The 21,308-nt window shown below is 42.6% G+C and overlaps 2 protein-coding genes across 32 annotated transcripts in view; one reads left to right on the forward strand and one right to left on the reverse strand.

Annotated features, from left to right (window-relative positions):
• Positions 1 to 10,641, reverse strand: part of SLC20A2 (solute carrier family 20 member 2) — a 128,108-nt gene extending 117,467 nt beyond the window's left edge. For 4 of the 28 annotated variants that reach the window (XM_015145239.3, XM_077942567.1, XM_077942552.1 and 1 more), the window contains exon 1: positions 9,913 to 10,086. The gene's annotated coding sequence lies outside the window, so the exon portion shown is untranslated. Of the gene's footprint in view, positions 1 to 779; positions 892 to 2,192; positions 3,331 to 4,342; positions 4,462 to 9,263; positions 9,549 to 9,800; positions 10,087 to 10,236 lie in introns of those variants that run through there. The other 24 variants (XM_077942563.1, XM_077942554.1, XM_077942562.1 and 21 more) reach the window with 16 other exon arrangements.
• On the forward strand, positions 9,511 to 21,104 carry SMIM19 (small integral membrane protein 19). 4 transcript variants are annotated; one of them, NM_001194105.1, is made up of 4 exons: positions 9,511 to 9,548; positions 14,558 to 14,695; positions 16,753 to 16,877; positions 20,655 to 20,858. In NM_001194105.1, the coding sequence occupies exons 2-4, from the start codon at positions 14,562 to 14,564 to the stop codon at positions 20,717 to 20,719; spliced, it is 324 nt and encodes a 107-aa protein (NP_001181034.1). In that variant the 5' UTR covers positions 9,511 to 9,548; positions 14,558 to 14,561; the 3' UTR covers positions 20,720 to 20,858. The 4 variants fall into 4 exon arrangements, with proteins under 4 accessions (NP_001181034.1, XP_001098943.2, XP_001098632.2 ...); XM_001098943.5 differs by lacking the exon at positions 9,511 to 9,548 and adding an exon at positions 9,950 to 10,750 and having other exon boundaries at positions 20,655 to 21,104; XM_001098632.5 differs by lacking the exon at positions 9,511 to 9,548 and adding an exon at positions 9,950 to 10,532 and having other exon boundaries at positions 20,655 to 21,104.
• The last annotated feature ends 204 nt before the right edge of the window (positions 21,105 to 21,308 follow it).

The raw sequence follows: 21,308 nt of genomic DNA on the forward strand, positions 1-21,308 counted from the left end.
TAGAGACGGGTTTCACCATGTTGGCCAGGATGGTTTCAATCTCCTGACCTTGTGATCCGCCCACCTCGGCCTCCCAAAGTGCTGGGATGACAGGTGTGAGCCACTGTGCCTGGTCAGTCTCTGCTTCGTTAAACACTGAAGGTCTTAAAACTTAAAGGAGAATGTCAACTACAAATGACCCAATACTAAAACTAGTTAACAGAAGTATGGATACTTTTTATTCTTTTCAGGGATCTTCTATCTAAAAAATGTTAAGGCTTCTGCTTTCAGATTTCAGTCCAATTTCTAGAAATTAACAATGAGTCCTTTCATAGCACTTACCTTTCTCTTCCTGCCCTTCCCCACCTCCACCCCAAACTTGCTTTGGGTGTTCTTTAATCTTTTAAGGGAGTGAGAAATGTCACAAACTCTAGAATAAAGGGCTGAAATGGTAGAGTATGACTATCTTGACTGTCTTTAAAGTTGTATTAGTCTTCTAGAATACTAATCTAATTCTTAGAAGCAGAAAACACAGGAAGCTCAATGTTGGAAGGAAAGTTAATAAAAATTGATTCATCCCGGCTACCCAGGAAATGCACATTAAGGATGTGTGTTCTATGTAAAGGCAGACAACAAATCCATCTAGTAATACCTATTAATAGAAAAAGAGCTCAAGGACCAAGTGCACAAGGACTAACAAGCACAGAAAGAAAACAAAATAAATGTGGAGACGAGAAGGGACCAGAGCTAGATAAAAACACATGGGAGACCGAAGCAGTGGAGAACGGAGCAGGACTGACCGGGCTGAGTGGTATGCGAGTGGACCACAGGCGAGGGTGAAGCGGCAGGTGAGCAGGCAGGAGGGCTAACAGCAGCAAAAGATGAGGTGGCCCACAGGAAGGAGGCACACCCAAATCCAGAGAGGGCGGAAAGACTAGGCTGAATCATGGAGAAGGGAGGGAGTAGGCAAAATACAAGAAACTAAACAAGAAATTCTGGACTGAAGAGGAAAAATATAAAAGTGGGACCAAGTGATAAACAGGGCAAAAGGAAGCTAAAAGAATGATGCAGAAGAGGCCTATCAGGGAAAGAAACACTATTTTTAAAATGACGTATGGAATTTTGCTTCATTAAATTAAAAATACGTTTCTTTGTTTATACTTCTCCCTGCTGGGTAAGACTTCATTCATAAAAGTAAAAATTGTCCTCAATTTACAGAAGAAAAAAATGTTGATGAGGTTGACTTAGCCATAATAGCTAAAAACAACGACATGGCAAGTGCTGTTCATTCTAATCAACAAACTACTTACTAAAAATGTGTCTATTAGGCCAGCTGCAGTGGCTCACACCTATAATCCCAGCACTTTGGGAGGGTGAGGCAGGCGCATCACTTGAGGCCAGGAGTTCAAGACCAGCCTGGCCAACATGGTAAAACCCCATCTCTACTAAAAATACAAAAATTAGCTGGGCGTGGTGGCGCATGCCTGTGATCCCAGCTACTTGGGAGGCTGAAGCACGAGAATCGCTTGAGCCCAGGAGGTGGAGGTTGCAGAGCAGGTTTATATTTACCGAGACTGAGTAATCACACTCCAGCCTGGGCAACGGGGTAAGACTCCATCTCAAAAAAACTGTCCATGCACATTAATGGCCTTAATGATCGACTTTTTTTTTTTTTTTTTTTTTTGAGACAGAGTCTCGCTCTGTCGCCCAGCTGGAGTGCAGTGGCGTGATCTCAGCTCACTACAACCTCCACCTCCCAGGTTCAAGCGATTCTCCTGCCTCAGCCTCCTGACTAGCTGGGATTACAGGCGTGTACCACCATGCCTGGCTAATTTTTGTATTTCTAGTAGAGGCAGGGTTTCACCATGTTGCTCAGGCTGGTCTCGAACTCCTGACCTTGTGATCTGCCCACCTTGGCGTCTCACGCCACCATGCCTGGCCCTGTTCATTTGTTAATTACAAAAACTTCTTCCTCTCTCTCTTTGTGCTTACTAGCATTTGAAGAAATCCCTGCTTCTTACTGCCTGCCCCTCAAAACAACAAAAGGGGCCGGGCATGGTGGCTCACGCCTTAATCCCAACACTTTGGGAGGCTGAGGTGGGTGGATCACCTCAGGTTGGGAGTTCAAGACCAACCTAGCCAATATGGTGAAGCCTGGTCTCTACTAAATATCCCAGCTACTCGTGAGCCCAAGGCATGAGAATTACTTGTACCTGGGAGGCAGAGGTTGCAGTAAGCCATGATTGCATCATCACACTCCAACCAGTCTGGGAGACAGAATGAGACTCTGTCTATAAATAAATAAATAAAAAGGAAAGAAGAGGTAACACTGACATCAATATTGTTAAAAAAGAAGCTTAATGCAAGTTTAACACAATGGTTAAGAGACCTTGTAAATTTTCCATACATTTCTATTACCCATGTTTTTCTGATCTCCCAGAAAACTGAAAATAGAACATAGAGACTACCCTTCATTTTCACCTAGAATATGAGAACAACAAAACACTGAACAAGAACATATGATTAGTAAAGAATAATGCTGGAAAGAACAGAAATTGTTCTATTCTTGATCCTAGAAAATAACCTAGGGTAAAATGCAACTATACCAAAGGTCTATTTGTGAAGATATAATTTTTAAATTGAAAAAATATGGTAATCAGATCTTTAGTGCCAAAAATTATTCAAAAAAAAGTAGGCATATACCGAGGCTGGGAGTAGATAAAGGAAGGTGAAATTAAAGTCATATGGGTATGAACAAGCAGCAGCACATCACCATGAAAAAGCAATTCAGCACACCACACCCTTTAGGAATTATTCAATAAAAGCCAATTTCTGGGGACCAACATCCCAGTGAACTGTTCCTATTTGTTCTCCCACTGTTGGTACCTCCTGTGTTTCTGTCCATACAGAGTAAAACTCTGAGCCTAAGTAAATTATTAGCCATTGCAGTAGTGGAAAATAACTCAAATATTATACACAAAAGCGGATGGGTTAACAAAGATAATGTAAGAAACAACTAAAAAAACATGCTGGAGAACTGTCACTCATATTTTCAGAACTTTCTTCTTTAGCTGCTCAAAAATCCTCGATGGAATTGAAGGTGCTTCTATAATGTGCCTTTTCTTTGTTTTTTGACTATTCTTCCGTGAATATCTTCATGAGTCATTTGGCCAGGCAGTCCACTCACAGGCATCTGACACATTATTATTTAGTCCTGGAAATGGTTGCCGCGCCACAGGCTTTAGGCGGCTTCCTGTGGGAATAAGCCTGATGCACTGGTCTCTGCTGCAGATATGCTGAAACTAGGTTTATCTCTCACATTCAAAGATGGCATTGTTTCCAAGGAGATGCCTTTAAAAAAGAAAAGTTGAAAATCAACTAGATTAAAAAAAAAAAAAACTAATAATGCAGTGCAAATTTTCATACAATATTATATTTCAGCTAAGACTGAAAAATAATTCTAATAAGAAATTTTAATGTTTTACTTCAGTTTTAAGTATATAATATTTCCAAAAAAACTTAAAAGGGCATCACAGGGTATACAATAAAAGTACTGCAAATAATTGACAAGCATGGTTTATAATCCACTGTAAGATGAACTACTGAATTGATGACTTGGTAAACTTCTTCCAGCCATAGGATTCTGAAACTGTATTATCTGGTGATTAAATCTTCGTACCACTGAACCAAATCTAGGCAAGTCATTTGTTTGCCCAGGTCTTCTTAAATATAAAATACAGGACTGGTTTTTCTTACGGGAGAAGAGGCACCAGAATCACTTAAGGATGGTTTAATACTGATGTCCAGGGCCTGTGGCAGCAGCTCTACCAAATCTGCATCTCAAGGGTTAAGTGTTACTTTCAGGATAAACCCTGGGTCATTCTGCTGTACATTCCTAGTTAAAGAATAGATCATGTCCAGAATCTAGCTCTCCAACCCTAAAATTCATAACATGGCACTAGTAGAGATTTCATTAAATTATCCTAGCTTTGTAGGCTAAAAATAAATTAATCAGTATATCACTCTCTCTTTCCCTAAAAGTTTTCCATTCAGGGAAGAGCCTGAAATGAAGATTAGGGCTAACGTGCAAATTGGATAAAAACTTCAATATAGATTATTTTAATTCAAGTTTTCCAAATTACTTCCTCAGATACTTAAACAGAACACAAGGTGTAGGTCAATATTCATTATCACAAGTTTCTTTTACGCAGGCCATCCCAAAATATGTAATGTTCTTCTTACGGGAGCATAACGAAAGCAGCACGTCATTTCATCACTGACTCAAATTCTGAAGCTACCCTCAAGATAAATGACATAACAGCCTTCCCAGTGGAAACAATCTGTGTAATACAGAATACTGTACCTGCAACGTGTATGTGTGTCCTCCCTGGCTGCTAACCAGGCTTGCAGCCCATGCTTCATTCAAGGGTACTTCCTCCTGATTCTTGGACAGCTGGTATGGTGATGTATATACTCCCCTATCTGTGGAGCCATTTAGATTCAGTGACCGTTGATGCCCAATGCCCCCCAAAATCATACTGTCAGCTCCCAACAAAAGGGAGACATACTGACGCTTTCAGAGAAATACCACTGTTCTTAATCTTGCTGATATTTGTAGGCCCTCATCTAATTCTAAACAGCTTCAAACTGACTTTATTCCAGGTGTGTCACCAAATCAACCATGCAATTTTACATTTTTTTCCACCACAGTATTACTTGGTTTGAAGAGACCTCCTGACCCCAACAGTGTTCTCTATTGCTCAATACAACCTGAAAGAGTGGATCAAGATTCTACAAAAAAGCTGGGCATGGTGGCTCACACCTGTAATCCCAGCAGTTTAGGAGGCCAAGGTGGGTGGATCACCTGAGGTCAGCAGTTTGAGACCAGCCTGGCCAACATGGTGAAACCCTGTCTTCTATTAAAAATACAAAAATTAGGCCGGGCGCGGTGGCTCAAGCCTGTAATCCCAGCACTTTGGGAGGCCGAGACGGGCGGATCATGAGGGCAGGAGATCGAGTCCATCCTGGCTAACACGGTGAAACCCCGTCTCTACTAAAAAATACAAAAAACTAGCCGGGCGAGGTGGCGGGCGCCTGTAGTCCCAGCTACTCGGGAGGCTGAGGCAGGAGAATGGCGTAAACCCGGGAGGCGGAGCTTGCAGTGAGCCAAGATCGCGCCACTGCACTCCAGCCTGGGCGTAGGAGCGAGACTCCGTCTCAAAAAAAAAAAAAAATTAGCTGGTGTGGTGGCAAGTGCCTATAATCACAACTACTCAGAAGGCTGAGGCAGGAGAATCACTTGAACCCGGGAGGCGGAGGCTGCAGTGAGGCGAGATGGTGCTGCTGCACTCCGGCCTGGGCGACAAAGCCAGATCCTGTCTAAAAAAAAATAAATTATACAAAAAGGCCAGGCACAATGGCTCACTGACGTACCCAGCATTTTGGGACGCTGAGGAGGAGGGTTGTTTGAGCCCAGGAGTTCAAGACTGGCTTGGGCAGTATAGTGAGACCTCATCTCTACACAAAATTTAAAAATTAGTTGAGCACAGTGGTGCGTGCTTGTAGCCCCAGCTACTCTGGAGGCTGAGGTGGGAGGATTGCTTGAGGCAGAGGCTGCAGTGAGATCACACTACTGCACTCTAACCTGGACGACAGAGTGAGAACCTGTCTCAAAAAAAAAAAAAAAATTTTTTTTTCACAAAAAGACAAAGCAAATGGACAGAAGTGTATAGGAAACCTTTAGTAATACCCACATTAAGGTAAATTACTACCGCTAGGGCATCAAATCTGGTAAGCGTTTAAAAAAAGAAATGCAGTAAGATATCCAGTGTCATTCAATATTATTTTATTTGGCATAAGTTTTTTGATACTAAATTAGTAACAAGCAGTCATTGTCCTATGTCCTGGTGAATCACTGTTCTAGAATTCAGCATCTATAAAGAATTATAATCCTCAGCTTTGAGATTCAAACTTCAGTTTCTCTCCCCCATCTTTAGTCATTTCAATATATAATGTCCCCTTAACCATTCCATTATCAATGTCCTCTCTATAGAAAATCCAGCATTCCTTCTGCAGTTTAGAGACACTGCAATCTCTTACGCTACTTTGAAATTTTTAAAAGAGCATCTCTTACAGCTGCAAAAGTAGTGCTTAGATCTCCCTTCGAAGTATAAAGTAAATATCCCCAGAGAAACCACACTGCCTCTGGAGCCAGACTGCCTCCTTATGATTTCCGGTACGATCTTGAGCAAGAAACTTAATTACTTTGCTGTGTCTCCATTTCTTCCTCTGAAAAATGAGGAAATAATTGTACCTACTTCAAAGGATTGTTGTGAGGTTCACATTTTAAGCACAACATAAGTATTAACTCTTATTTAGCTCCAAATTCTAGTACTGTTTCACATGTGTACACTAGGTTTGCCTAACTAAAATATTACCTACCATTTTGAATATCTTTGATGTTTCCCCACAGTAACATTCATTTAATAGGTAAATATAAACCTACTCTCTCTATATATATAATATATATTACATCTATTCTATATAATATTATTACATATATAATATATAACATATAATAGATGTAATATATATTATATAAAATAGATGTAATATTATATTATATGTAATATATATTATATATTATAGATGTAATATATAATATATATTATAGATGTAATATATAATATTATATACTATACCGGATACCAAGGCAATTCTCAAAAATAGGACATCCCATAGCATTGAAGAGCTTATATTTTGGGTGAGGAAACAAAATACATGAAACACTCATGTATCAATATAAAGCTATAAAAGATTAACTGTCACAGAGTGTGGTATACACAGTAAATGTTCAAAGAGTCATTGTGGGCTGCAGATTGCAGAGAAAGTGAGGCTGGAGTGGCCCTGCACCTAAAGGCAGGTGGGATCTTCACTAGTGGAAAGTGGAACGTGCTCATTCTACAAAGGTTTACGTAGCACTGTTTGCCAGGTTCTGTTCTAGGCCCCAGGGAAAAGACAATGAGTGAAACAGAAGAAGTCCCTGCATTCAGGGAGCTTAAAGGGCACTCCATCTGAGAGCCAAATTTTGAAGGAATGAGAAAGGCTTGTCTTCCTGTCATAGGAAACACATCATTTAAACGCCTTATGAACAGGAGCCAATGCTGTTACTACACTCACTATGGCTTTCCAACAGTGACAACCATACAGAAATTCCAAAATTTTTTCATGTACTGTAATATACTGTATTCTAAATCAGTGCCATCTTTAAAAAGCACATAGGCCGGGCACAGTGGCTCACACCTGTAATCCCAGCACTTTGGGAGGCTGAGGCGGGCGGATCATGAGGTCAGGAGATCGAGACCATCCTGGCTAACACGATGAAACCCCATCTCCAGTCACAAATTCACTCCAAAAGAAAACATGTACATCTTTTTCATTCTAAGATCCTTCCATTGATGACAACTCTCAACTCCTCCCCTCCCCAAAGAAAATGACTTTAAGTAAAGAAACCCTTTTGTAAATACTGACTAGCAAAGCATTCTTAATCTCTTCCTCTTCCCAAAGACGGACCACCAGAATCTTCTGATAGCTAAGTTCCATATGCTTTTTAATTACAAAGAAGACACACATCCAACTCTCCAGTCCTTTCAACTCCCAAGAAAATGTGAACTGTTAAGTTAAACCCTACGCTCATCTCAGAATCATTGTTAATTGGAACTGTTATGCCTACACAAATCATTAAATTCTATCTTCAAACTAAAATTAAGGAAGCCAAAACTATTCAATTAAATCCAATCAAAAACTTACTATTAATGCACAAAGTACTGGACTCAATACTAAGCATATGTTCAAGACATTTAAAGGCAAACCAAAAACTTAGACACACAAATCTTTCACAACTACCTACAATGTAAATAACATCCTTAACATTCAAATGCCCAGTAAAACTGCGCTAGACTCATCAACAAATAGCCAGTCCAGTGTTTTTTGTTTTTTTTTTTAGTTTGGTATTAGAAAATTAGTCTTGTTTCATTATGTTTGTTTACCCTTAATTAGGAATGTCACTTAGAAATTAAATATGGAAAGAGGGGGCCATTTAACAAAGGACCATTAGGGCTTTCTCAATATTTACCTTTTTCCAATGTGGCCTGTTCACTGGGCAACAATGTTATATAATGGAGACTTTGATAAATAAGAGACACAGGGCTTTGGAAACTATTCAGCACCTAAATAAAGGGACTAATTGTACTTTTATGAATTTTTAAAGCCATATTCCAACTTGAAACAACACATTAATTTACTCTATGGGTAACATTTTATATTGCCAACACTCTTATTTTACAAAAGCAGAAACAAGTATTTAATGTACACGTTTGCTGGGAGCGGTGGCTGTGGCTCACGCCTGTAATCCCAGCATTTTGGGAGGCCAAGGCAGGCGGATCACCTGAGGTCTGGAGTTCGAGACCAGCCTAGCCAACATGGTGAAACCCCGTCTTTACTAAAAATACAAAACTTAGCTGGGCGTGGTGGCGGGCGCCTGTAATCCCAGCTACCTGGGAGGCTAAGGCAGGAGAATCGCTTGAACCCGGGAGGCGGAGGTCACAGTGAGTCAAGATAGTGCCATTGAACTCCAGCCTGGACAACAAAAGCAAAACCCCGTCTCAAAAAAACAAAACAATAACAATAATGTACACGTTTCACACGTGGACACACTGAAATCAAACTCATGTATTCAAATCTTTTGAGATTAAGTGACATAAAGCATGCACACCATTTGGCACAGGCCACGCAAACAATCAGTACTCAACATCACCTGTTATTTTCCTCATTTTCCAACTTTAGAGTCAAACTAAATGTTATACAACTATATATATATGATTATATATACACTATATATAAATACATATAAATACCGTAAATTAAGCTAGTATGTTTTTGCGTAAACTAATGGTCTTACCCTAGACAAAAGTGAGTTTAATTGTAACAGATGAAACAAAGAATAGAAAAACTTGTTAAGTGTTCAATGTTAGCTCTCATCTCTGCAGGGTTTCCTGTGACTTATAATTACCAGTCAGCTGGTCCTAGAGAACTTGCTCAAAATGTATAAAGACGAACTACGTGGACCAGTGGCCATTTATTTGCAAGGTGGCACCAACCACTGACATCTGATCACTTCCATACTGATGCTGAAATCCTATGCAAATTCATTACCTTTGTCAAGCTGGGAAACACTTCTGTCAAGTCACCACACAATTAAATAAAAATAGCCAAAAGGCACTTACACTGACAATGCTATAGCATCCTGGCCAAATCCAGTTTTGAAAACACTACGGTGTCAGCCACGCACCATTTAGGACGGGGAGAATAGAAAGCCAGTTTGGAGAACAGACGCTTTCTTAAGAGTACACGTGAATAGGAAAAGGGACTCTATGCCCTCAAGACTAAAAAAGAAATCCTCTGTGCTGCCCAGCTTCATCGCGCCAGGTGGGACAACATACACGACCCCTCCCCCTCCGAGTCCCGCCCCACGCGCGCACAGCGGAGCAGGAGGCGCCCGGCATTCGCAGGTAATCCCGGGTCCCTGACACTTCCGTCGAGTTTTCGCAAAGGCGCCGCACGGCAAGCGACGGCCAGGTCCACGTGGGCCAGCAGGCGCGTGGGACGCAACCCGCCGCCGCCTCTAGCCCCGCCGGCGCCCGCCAGCCCGGCCCCCACCCGCGGGAGCCCGGGAGTCCGGGCAGGGGGCTTGCGGGGGGCGGTGCGCGCAGCCCGGGCGGGGGTCGCGGCGGGGGAGGGGAAAGGAGCCCGGCTCCACTCACGCGCCCGGGGGCGGCACGGGGACCGCAGCTGCGTCTCTCCGGCTCAAAAAACTGAAAAGGGGAAAGGGAGGGGGGGAAGGAAAAAAAAAAAAAAAAAAAAAAAAAAAAAGACCTGGCTCCTCGTTTCATCCGGAAACCGATCGGCCGGCAGGAAATGACGAAGGCAGAGGGCGTCCAGGTCCGCTCGGTAACCGGTTCCCGCGCGCCCGGCCCCGACTCCGGGGGAAAGAGCCCCGGAGCGGAGCAGCGCTGGCCGCGTGCCGCCTCCGGAGCTGGCAGCGTGAGTGGCCCCGCGTCCCCGCGCCTCCCAGTCCCCGGCGGGGCCGCGTCACCCGGCCCCGCCCCGCGCCGCCCGCCCCGCCCCGGACGCGAGAGTAAGGGGGGGGTCGCCGCCCGCCCGCCCCAGGTCCCGTGCGGTCCCCGAAGCTCCGACCACCTGCCCGGTCCAGGCGCGGAGCTCCTCGGCGTCGCGTGGAGCAGCCAGTCGCCCGCTTCCGGAAGCGCACACGGCCCAGTCGCGGCGGCCCATCTGCCAGGGCGGTGGGGGCTCAGCGGGAGGGTTGAGGCTGAATCACGCGCAGCCTGCGGGCGGCGGAAACGTCCCTAGAGCCTGGCCGCCCCGGGACCCGGGCCGCTTCCTGGGAGAGGATTACATTTTCTCCCTGCTCCACTTGACTTTCTTCCGGAAGGAGCAGGTCTCCCAGGATCGGGGCCAAGGCTGGAAGAGTTCAGGTTTGGGAGTCGTGTGTGTAACAGCCCCGCGCCTCCACGCCCTGGCCCGTGTGGCTTTGGGCAAGTTATATAACCACCGCCGCCACCCCAGCTTCTTTTCCTGTAAAATGGAGCTTTAGTGCCGCCCAGCAGGGTTGTTGGGATGATTCAGTGACTCTGTGTACTGCCCAGCACCTGTGAATTGCTTTCCTCGATGTTGGGTGCAGGCCTGTGAGCTTGTATGTACTCTTCTGCTTCAGGATGCCAAGCCTTTAGTGTTTCAGAGGGATGAGAGAAAGAAATCCCATTTATTGATGCAGAGGATTTTGTTGTAAGGGACTCTAGGAACTAAGTGGTTCCAATGTGAATTTGTATCAAAATAACAAAGTTCTAAGTGAGAGACAAAAATGGTAACATGAATGTACGATGACAAGCGGTGGTCAGTTTTAGAACCACCTAGACGTGGCATGAGGAACCCAAAATCACGACACAGATTTTAAAGCCTATGATACAGTGACCTAGTCCCTAGAAAAAGTAGTTCTCGGCTGGGCATGGTGGCTCACGCCTGTAATCCAGCCCTTTGGGAGGCTGAGGCGGGCAGATTGCCTGAGCTCAGGAGTTTTGAAACCAGCCTGGGTAGTATAGTGAGAGGACCCCCCACTCCCCCGACTTTAAAAAACAAAAAAAAAATTACCCAGGCATGGTGGCACTTGCCTGTATTCCCAACTACTTGGGAGGCTGAGGCAGGAGAATCCCTCTATTCCGGGAGGTGGAGGCTGCAGTGAGCCGAGATCGCACCACTGCCCTCCAGCCTGGGTGGCAGAGCGAGACCCTGTTTTTAAAAAAAAAAGAAAAGAAAAGAAAGGAAAGAAAACGTAGTTCTCATCCTGAAAGTTTGGCAACCTAAAACCAACTCGTAGTTGTCATATATTGGCAACTTTAGATACACATGTTTACTTGGAACTTAATTCAGCCCATCCTAGCCTCTCCTTACTGAAATAGTTCAAGCATTACATTACAGGAAAATGTGAAAAAAGGTATCTTGCTTTAGATTCCAGAGGAAGGCTGTGGTGGTACACAGTAAGCACGCAACAGGTGTATGTGTGTACACTTGGTTACACTGTGGCATGCCGAGAAGGAGGGGACGGGGTCATAGTTCAGGCTGCATGTGGGCTGTGGGTCTGTACTGTGACTCAGGACCAGAGCACTCCTTACTCCTGGCAGCCTTACAAAGTCATGCCATTGATCATGATTGAGGACTGGGAGGGAAAGGCCTCCCCTCTGCAAATCTTTCACAACTACACTCCTAAAAATAACTCAAGTGCATGTCCCTGGAAGCACAGAAGAGTGACCTCATGACATACCAATCATGTTGTATAATATAGGTTGTATAATTCACGTTTAATTTTACCGTTCTGTGTCAGCAGTAATTAGAAATTTTTTCCTAAGTGTAATTAAAGACCTGCATATTTGGGGCAGGAGGAAGTAGCGCTTTGAGTAGGAATATACCATTTACTGTGGTACATGTATATACATTCCATGTGGCACATTAACAACATCTTGTGAAAAATTAAAGCAAGAAATTAACCTGATTCTGATCCATTTTGTCATTAGAAAATAGGAAACATTTTGTAATTTGTCAGATAAATGACACTGATGAAATGTTCTAGTGGCCAGTGCTGTATGGCTCCCCGTTTCTTGCCTAATTTGTTAATAGCTCTCAATCCCGAAAGCTGCCTCCCTGCTGCATAATTGTCCTGGGGCTTCTGCAGCATCTCAAATCAAGACACATAAAGTCATCTTTTTTTTGCCAAACACGGTGGTGGTGGTTGCTATTTTACACTTTGGCACCAACGAAGTTTGAGATTCCATAAATTATACAGACAGTTATAGTGTCTGGGCTTCCAAAAGTTTCCATGTCTGAAGTAGGCTGATTACTTACTATAAACCATAAAGTTACATTCAGAGGAACTCTGGAATTTAGTTTTGAGGAATAAGAATTCAAACTGTCAATATGCCAAATACCTCTGTACCTCTCACTCAAAAAAAAATCCACAGCCAGTCTTCAGTATCTAGGAATTGGGTATAGTCTAGTGTTTAAATAATATTTAGATAGTGCATCTACAAATGTTTACAATTTAAGTTCTGTTTTTATTGTTCCTGGCTAATTTTCACGAGACCAATCTTTATATTCAGCAGACACCCATAGTTATTTTAGTGAAATCACTCCTGCCTTCAGTGTGAAGAGTTGAAGTTAAATGGCTGTTCATGATACTCACTTTATGCTAAAGGAGTACAGTATGTCCCCAAACTTCTGACAAAGACAAGTTGTCAGAAAGGCAAAAACATGCCACGTGGCTTAGGAACAGACCTCTCTGTTCTTAATGAAACTGCATTCTTCTTATATAGAGGCAAGCTAGAAGAAAGAACTCTGCCCTCAGTACATATATATTAACTAGCTGGCCAAATCTACACTAATGAACACTTCGGAGGCTTACAGCATGGACTCCTGCAAGACATTTTAGTGGAAGAATTTTTGCAATGCCTTCATTATTGTAGGCAGCGTAGAAAAAGTCACCGAAAACTTTTTAGACTCTTTTTCTTGGTATTAGAAAATGACTGATTCTCAGAAACTACAGTGCAGCTATCACCTATATTTGTCCATTTTTCTCCTGTATATAGAGTGTCTAAAACAACACTTCTGGATTTTCTTTACGTATTAGGTCATTTTACTTAGCCTTACCTTTTATGTCCCAACACAAGGGAGGAACTTTCTCTTTAAGGAAAAATTCAGTGAACTTCTCTAACACAAAGAAGAAGTCATTACTTTTACTTGCTATTTGATGCACTTGCTGTGACCACTCTAACTTTCTGTGGGAATGTCCAAAGAATGCATTTCCTAGGGTAGATGTCACAGCTGTGTCAATAGCAAAATGTATCTTTTCATCCCATAGCTTCTTTCAACCAAATTTGTCCAGCAGGCCAAAGCTAGATAAAGCTCCAAACCTTTCCCAGTATGGGAGGCATGGGGGGTGAGAGAGCCGTGTTCTGGCTGTCACATCCTTGCTAGGCTGCTGTGCAACACTTTTGTAGCAGCACAGCCAGGTGTTGAGTCTCTGTGTTTTTTGTTTTTGTTTTTTTGAATAGAGTCCCACTCTGTCACCCAGGCTGCAGTGCAGTGGCCTGACCTTGGCTCACTGCAACCTCCGCTTCCCAGGTTCAAGCGATTCTTCTGCCTCATCCTCCCGGGTAACTGGAAATACAGGCACCTGCCATCATGCCCAGCTAATTTTTTGTATTTTTAGTAGAAACAGGGTTTCACCATGTTAGCCAGGCTGGTCTTGAACTCCTGACCTCAGGTGATCGCCCACCTCGGCCTCCCAGAGTGCTGGGATTACAGGCACCAGCGAAGTCTCTGTTTTAAAGTATTCTGTTACTTTCCTCTGGGTGTTACAATTTGGAAGCTGCAATAACATTTCAAGCTCAGTCCTTTTAGTAATATTATTTTTTATCCCAAGTTTCTTAAGGGGCCAGATTGTAAATATTTTAGGTTTTGTGGACTTTGAAACAAAATCAATATTGTGTAGGTGCAGTCCTTGGTATTCGGGAGATTGGTGCCAGGACCCCCTCAGATATCAAAATCCATAGATGCCCAAGTCCCGATATAAAGTGGCATAGTATTTGCATATAACCTAAGCACATCCTCTGTGTACTTTAAATCATCTCTAAGCACTTATAATACCTAGTACAATGTAAATGCTATGTTAATAGTTGGTATAATGTATTTTTTTAAATTTGTATTGTTTTTGCAAATATTTTCCTTTCACGGTTGATTATGCGGATGCAGAACTGTCAGATAGAGAGGGCCAACTGCACCATTTAAAATGTGCCACTTAGAAATGTAAATCCCATTCTTGGCTCACGGGCCACACACAAACAGGCAGTGGACTGGATTTGGCCAGTAGGCCATATGTTTGCCAGCCCTTCTCCAGACAGTGCTACCATCATTAATTAAAAGAAACCCTACTTTCTTTTCTCTCTTACAGCCCCATGGCTGGGGGTTATGGAGTGATGGGTGACGATGGTTCTATTGATTATACTGTTCACGAAGCCTGGAATGAAGCCACCAATGTTTACTTGATAGTTATCCTTGTTAGCTTCGGTCTCTTCATGTATGCCAAAAGGTAAATTTTTGTTTCTCAGGGTAGATAAAAACTGTGCATTTACAAGTTTTGCAAGTTTAAGAAATATGAAATGAATACATAAAAGTAATTGCATCAGGCTGGGTGCAGTGGCTCACACTTGTAATCCCAGCACTTTGGGAGGCCAAGATGGGTGGATCACGAGGTCAGGAAATTGAGACAATCCTGGACAACATGGTGAAACCCTGTCTCTACTAAAAATACAAAAAGTATCTGGACGTGGTGGCACGTGCCTGTAATCCCAGCTACTTGGGAGGCTGAGGCAGGAGAATCACGAACCAGGGAGTTGGAGGTTGCCGTGAGCCGAGATCGCACCACTGCACTCCAGCCTGGTGACAGAGCGAGACTCCATCTCAAAAAATAAATAAATAAAATAAATTTCATTATAATTTTTGTTCTAGTGCTGACAGACACTGTCCACTCTGGTCTCAAGCATTGGTGGCCAAGGTTTGGCTCTGAAAACCCCATTGCTGACCAGACCTGGTGACTCACACCGGTAATCCCAGCACTTTGGGAGGCTGAGGCAGGTGGATCTCCTGAGATCAGGAGTTCAAGACCAGCCTGGCCAACATGGTGAAACCCCGTCTCTACTAAAAATACAAAAATTAGCTGGGCGTGATGGCGCGATCCTGTAATGCCAGCTACTCAGGAGGCCGAGGCAGGAGCATCACTTGAACCTGGGAGGAGGATGCAGTGAGCCAAGATCGTGCCACTGCACTCCAGCCTGGGCAACAAAGTAAGACTCCATCACAAAAACAAAAAAAATCCATTGCTTTAAGAAATAGAGAGTTAAGTACCACTCTTAGCCCCCAGGCCAGCTGCACTAAACTCTCAATTCTGTAATTTCTAATATAGCCCAATTTTATCATCCAGCCTGGGTTCATTGTCACCCTTCATTGAGCACATTGTTTTGGCTTAAGTCCCTGAATGCAGAAACACTGACTCCTATGTATTCAGCAAATCTCCCTTCAACCAGTATAAGCTTTTCCTTGTTTTTTGTGCATGACTGTATGATAGCACTTATTAAACAGCGTTAGTCTTATCTGATTACTTGTTTGTCCTTTCTACAACATGTCTTTATTGTCTTTTACCTTTGGGTCCCTGGTGTGCCGTATAGTGTAAATCTTCAATGAATATTTCCTGCCTTAATTCCAGATGTTGTAGCTTAATTTAACTGCTTTTCCACATTCCCTGGCTCCTTTCCCAGAAGTACAGTAAAAAGGGGGAGGTGCAGGGATGCTTTAAAAAGAGGAAGAGCAGTGTTACATTGGGATACTTCTGCAGACACATACTTTACAGGTATCCTCTCCCAAGGTAAAAAGGCATTCGAGAGTTCAAGGTAATTAGTAATCCAGAAATAATTTAAGTTTGGCCTGAGGAATCATTCAGAGCCCCCACTTGCACCCAGATCTCAGCTGAACCCTCCTGGAGCAGCTGGCCTGTTGGCTCATGAACTCTAGGGGTGGTGAGAGGAGGCTCCCTGACCATCACTGATGACCTGGCAGGTGACCATTTTCCTCTAAGCCACCACCGCCTCCCCATGTTTCTTTTAAAAGCGGAGGCACGCTGTTCTTAATTTTAAAAAGATGTCTCCACTAAGGCCATGCTATTGTATTTAAGAAATATGTTTATTCATTACTTTCTAAAATTAAGGTCTGCTCACATTCAATTTATTCTCCAGCTCAGTCATTTAGCTTTATCTGGATGACGGGAAAGGAAGGAAAAATCAGCTGTTTTCTTGTTTGTGATTTTCTCATAGGATATTTGGCTTTTGGGGATTGAGGAGAATCACAATGGAGGAACTTCACTTTGTTGTGTTAATTGGATGTGTTCAGCTACTTACTTTTCTCACGGCCTCATACTTTTTAATGAAAGAAATAATACTTTGAGCCAAGGAAGCAGCTCTCAAAGACAAAATAGAAAGTAAAATGGGCTTGTTGTCATTTAAGTCCTTTTGCCACAGCTGCTGATGACCAGGATTATAAGCATATTACAACTCTATAGACGTTAATACAAAACTGCATGGATTTTGTGTTTAGGAACAAAAGGAGAATTATGAGGATATTCAGCGTGCCACCTACAGAGGAAACTTTGTCAGAGCCCAACTTTTATGACACAATAAGCAAGATTCGTTTGAGACAACAACTGGAAATGTATTCCATTTGTAAGTGTATTCTGTGCTGAAAGATACACATATGCATGTTTAAAATAGATTTTCTGGAATTGAGTTCATTTAGCAAAATGTTATTAGAAATCGTAAGTAATGAAAACTTAGTACTTTTTTCAGATGTTTAATATGTTTTTCAGATACTTATCCTTTTCCTTTTGTATTTTATGCCATTTGCATGTGATACTGGCTCAAAATAAGGCATATAACTTAATTCAACATAGCAGCATTATTCACTATAGTCAAAAGGTGGAAATCACCCACATGTCCTCAGCAGATGAATGAATAAACAAAGTGTGGTGCATACAATAGAATGTTATTCAGCCCTTAAAAGGAAGGACATTCTGGCTGGGAGCGGTGGCTCACACCTACAATCTCAGCACTTTGGGAGACTGAGGTAGGTGAATCACAAGGTCAGGAGTTCAAGACCAGGCTGGCCAAGATGGCGAAACCCCATCTCTACCAAAAATACAAAAATTAGCTGGGCGCATTGGTGGGTGCCTGTAATCCCAGCTACTTGGGAGGCTGAGGCAGGAGAATCACTTGAACCCAGGAGGCGGAGGTTGCAGTGACCTGAGATCACGCCACTGGACTCTAGCCTGGGCGACAGAGCAAGACTCCGTCTCAAAAAAAGAAAAAAAGGAAGTCCATTCTGACATGCTACACGTGGATGAACCTCAAAGATGGTATACTAAGTGAAATAAGTCAGTCACAACAGAACAAATATTGGATTATTTCACTTACATGAGGCAAATCATAGAGATACAAAGTAGAATGGTGGTTGCCAGGGGCTGCAGAAGAGGGGAATAGGGAGTTTAATGGGTCCAGAGTTCAGTTGGGGATGATGAGAAGAGCTCTGTGGATAGATGGTGGTGATGGTCACAGCAATGCGAGTACATGAAATACCACTGAAGTGTACACTTAAAAATGGTTAAAGCGGTAAAGTTTATGTTATGTATATTTTACCACATTAAAAAAATTCTTTTAAAGAAACATAAGTATTGCTAAAAAAAAAAAAAAAAAAAAAAGTACAGAGCCTGGGACCAGGCATGGTGGCTCATGCCTGTAATCCTAGCACTTTGGGAGGCTGAGACGGGCGGATCACTTGAGGTCAGGAGTTCGAGACCAGCTAGCCAACGTGGTGAAACCCCGTCTTTACTAAAAGTACAAAAATTAGCTGGACGTGGTGGTGGGCACCTGTAATCCCAACTACTCAGGAGGCTGAGGCAGGAGAATCGCTTGAACCCAGGAGGCAGAGGTTGCAGTGAGCAGAGATCACGCCATTACACTCCAGGCTGGGGGACAAGAGTGAAACTTCATCTCACAAAAAAAAAAAAAAAAAAAAAAATACAGAGCCAGGAGCTCTGTATGAAAAATTCTAAGTAAAGAACTAAGTTTTTATTGACACATACGCAAAACAAGTTATCCACTGTCAGTAATATGCTCAGTAACACAGCAGATACATTATAAACCCACAGTTTATTTCTTTTTTGATGGGAATGATGTAAAATAAAATTGATCCGAATTTCTGTTTGCAAGGTATATTAGTTTTCTGTGCTAATTGCTGCTGTAACGAATTACCACAAATGTAGTGGCTTAAACCACACGAACATGTTGTCTTACAGTTGTGTGGGTTAGAAGCTCCACAGCAGCTGTACTGTGCTAACTTTAGGGTGCCTGCATGGTTCTGTTATTCTAGAGCCTCTAAGGAAAATCCCTGTCTTTGCCTCCTCCAGCTTCTCAGGACCATCCACACTCCTTGGGTCACAGTCCCTTCCTCCATCTGCAAAGCATTGCATCTTTCTGACTATTTCATGTCCACATCTCCTTCTCTCAGAACTTAGGCAGGAAAAAAACTGTAATTTTAAGGGCCCATCTGATTATATTGGGCAGATAATCCAGAGTCATCTCCCCATGCCAAGGTCCCTACCTTAATCACATCTTCAGAGTCCCTTTTGTCCTGTGAGGTAACATAGGCACAGATTATGGGACAAGATGTGGACATCTTTGGGAGCCATTATGCTTATAAGCAGTGAGCACATGTGTGGATTTGCACATTTAATGAATCCCAGCATAAAGGGTCCTTAGTGCTCGTGATGTATCTTGTCCTGACAGAATCTGGTGCTTCCAGAAGAAACAGGCAACAGAATTCTTTTTTTAAATAGAAGACTCCTGAAGTTGTACGCTTTGGGCTACAAAAATCTGAATCTACCCTGAGTAGCATAAACAAATAATATCTCCTTATTGGCTGGTGAAAAACTTAGAAGAGAGTGGCCAGGCGCGGTGGCTCACCCCTGTAATCTCAGCACTTTGGGAGGCCAAGGCGGGTGGATCACGAGGTCAGGAGATCAAGACCATCCTGGCTAACACAGTGAAAACTCATCTGTACTAAAAATACAAAAAATGAACAGGGCAGGGTGGCGGGCACCTGTAGTCCCAGCTACTCGGGAGGCTGAGGCAGGAGAATGGCGTGAACCCAGGAGGCAGACCTTGCAGTGAGCCCAGATTGTGCACTGCGCTCCAGCCTGGGCAACAGAGTGAGACTCCGTCTCAAAAAAACAAGAACTCAGAAGAAATTGAAAGTTTTAAAGCTAAGCAGTGGATGACACAAAGATTTTTAGCCCTGTATTTTCTCTAGTTTCAGGTTAAGACAGTTTTTCTTCAATAAACATTTCTTAGAAGTACAAAAAGAAGACAGAATTGCATATCTATTTTTTCTTCTAGTTTATATTGAAGACATTATATGTTTAATCAACAATAAGCCTGTTAGATTTATAAGTTAAAATATAGTCAAATTCCTTATGGTGTGGACAAAAGCATTATTATTAACTTTAAGATGGAAGTGACAGGTAATAAAGGAAGAAATTACAAAACATTAATTTTAATAGCTTAGATCAGGCATGATGGCTCACACCTGTAATCCCAGCACTTTGGGAGGCCAAGGCAGAATGATCGTTTGAGCCCAGGAGTTCAAGACCAGTCTGGGCAACATGGTGAAACCCTGTCTCTACTAAAAATACAAAAAATTAGCAGGGCGTGGTGACGTTAGCCAGTAGTCTCAGCTACTTGGGAGGCTGAGGTGGCAGGATTGTTTGAGCCTGGGAGGTCAAAGCAGCAGTGAGCCATGATTGTGCCACTGCACTCCATCCTTGGTGACAGAGTGAGACACTGTCTCAAAAATTAATATAATTTTGAAGTTTTAATAGCTTAATGTTTATATTTTAAAGCTCTGAATAATCCTGATACATGAATAATAATAAACATATAAAAATGGGCATCAGCAGTGTTGAGAAATTAGAGGATCATGAAGTGTAATACATCTTTTCCAAAGAAACAAAATTGTTTTAATTCTAGACTAATTACTTAGCCGGGTGCAGTGGCTCGTATCTGTAATCCCAGCACTTTAAGAGGCCGAGGCGAGAGGATCCCTTGAGGCCAGGAGTTCAAGACCAGCCTGGACAACATGGCGAGACCCCATCTCTGCAAAAAAAAAAAAAATTAGCAGGGTGTGGTGGTGTCTGTCTGTGGTCTCAGCTACCTGGGAAGCTGAGGTGGGAGGATTGCTTGAGCCCAATAGGTTGAAGCTGCAGTGAGCTGTGTTTGTGCCACTGCACCACAGCCTGGGCATCAGAGGGAGACTCTATCTCTGAAACAGACAAAACTATTTCTTTATTAAGAATCATGACTTGACTGTAATTTAATGATATTAAGTAGTAATCATTTTGCAGTTTTATTAATTTTATCTCTTCTTTTTCTTGTTGTTTTTGTGAATAGCAAGAAAGTACGACTATCAGCAGCCACAAAACCAAGCTGACAGTGTGCAGCTCTCATTGGAATGAAGCCTCAGAAAATGAGCAACAGAAGTAATTGTTGCAAGCTCCTGATTCTTTCTACTAATCGTGAACAGCTTTAAAAACATTTCTGTCTGCATAAAATTATTTTACTTGTGACTTTTCCCCAATTGTTTTGTGCATTGTTTTGCTTTTTTAAATTGCATCTCCAAGTCATTGTTAGGTAAATACAAGTGGCTCAAAAGGCCTTGACACAGGGAACCTGCACATATCCAGGATATATGTAACCAGCGATGGTGACTTGACCTTGCAAAGACCTGTGATTCCTTCAGGATACAATCAGTGAGAAATAAAAACACATCTTGGGAAGTGGGAATCCTGGAGTTTATACCATTTACAATATTAAAAAATAAAAATGCAACCATTGGAATAACTTCCTGTTCGATTGTATTCTGTGAGTGATAAGTATCAGATCAGATCAATAACATTAATTTATTGTTAACAGCTCTTTTTTTTTTTTTTGGAGACAGAGTCTGTCACCCAGGCTGGAGTGCAGTGGCACAATCTCTGCTCACTGCAACTTCCACCTCCCAGGTTTAAGCAATTCTCCTGCTGCAGCCTCCTGAATATGCTGTTA

The sequence above is a fragment of the Macaca mulatta genome, chromosome 8, assembly GCF_049350105.2.
Source record: "Macaca mulatta isolate MMU2019108-1 chromosome 8, T2T-MMU8v2.0, whole genome shotgun sequence".
NCBI lineage: Eukaryota > Metazoa > Chordata > Mammalia > Primates > Cercopithecidae > Macaca > Macaca mulatta.

Excerpts from the sequence above, each read along its gene's own strand:
- SMIM19 (NM_001194105.1), top strand. The coding sequence starts at position 14,562 with ATGGCTGGGGGTTATGGAGTGATGGGTGACGATGGTTCTATTGATTAT. Across the intron at positions 14,696-16,752 it reads CTCTTCATGTATGCCAAAAG|GAACAAAAGGAGAATTATGA; the intron begins GTAAATTTTTGT and ends TTTTGTGTTTAG. Across the intron at positions 16,878-20,654 it reads ACTGGAAATGTATTCCATTT|CAAGAAAGTACGACTATCAG; the intron begins GTAAGTGTATTC and ends TTTTGTGAATAG.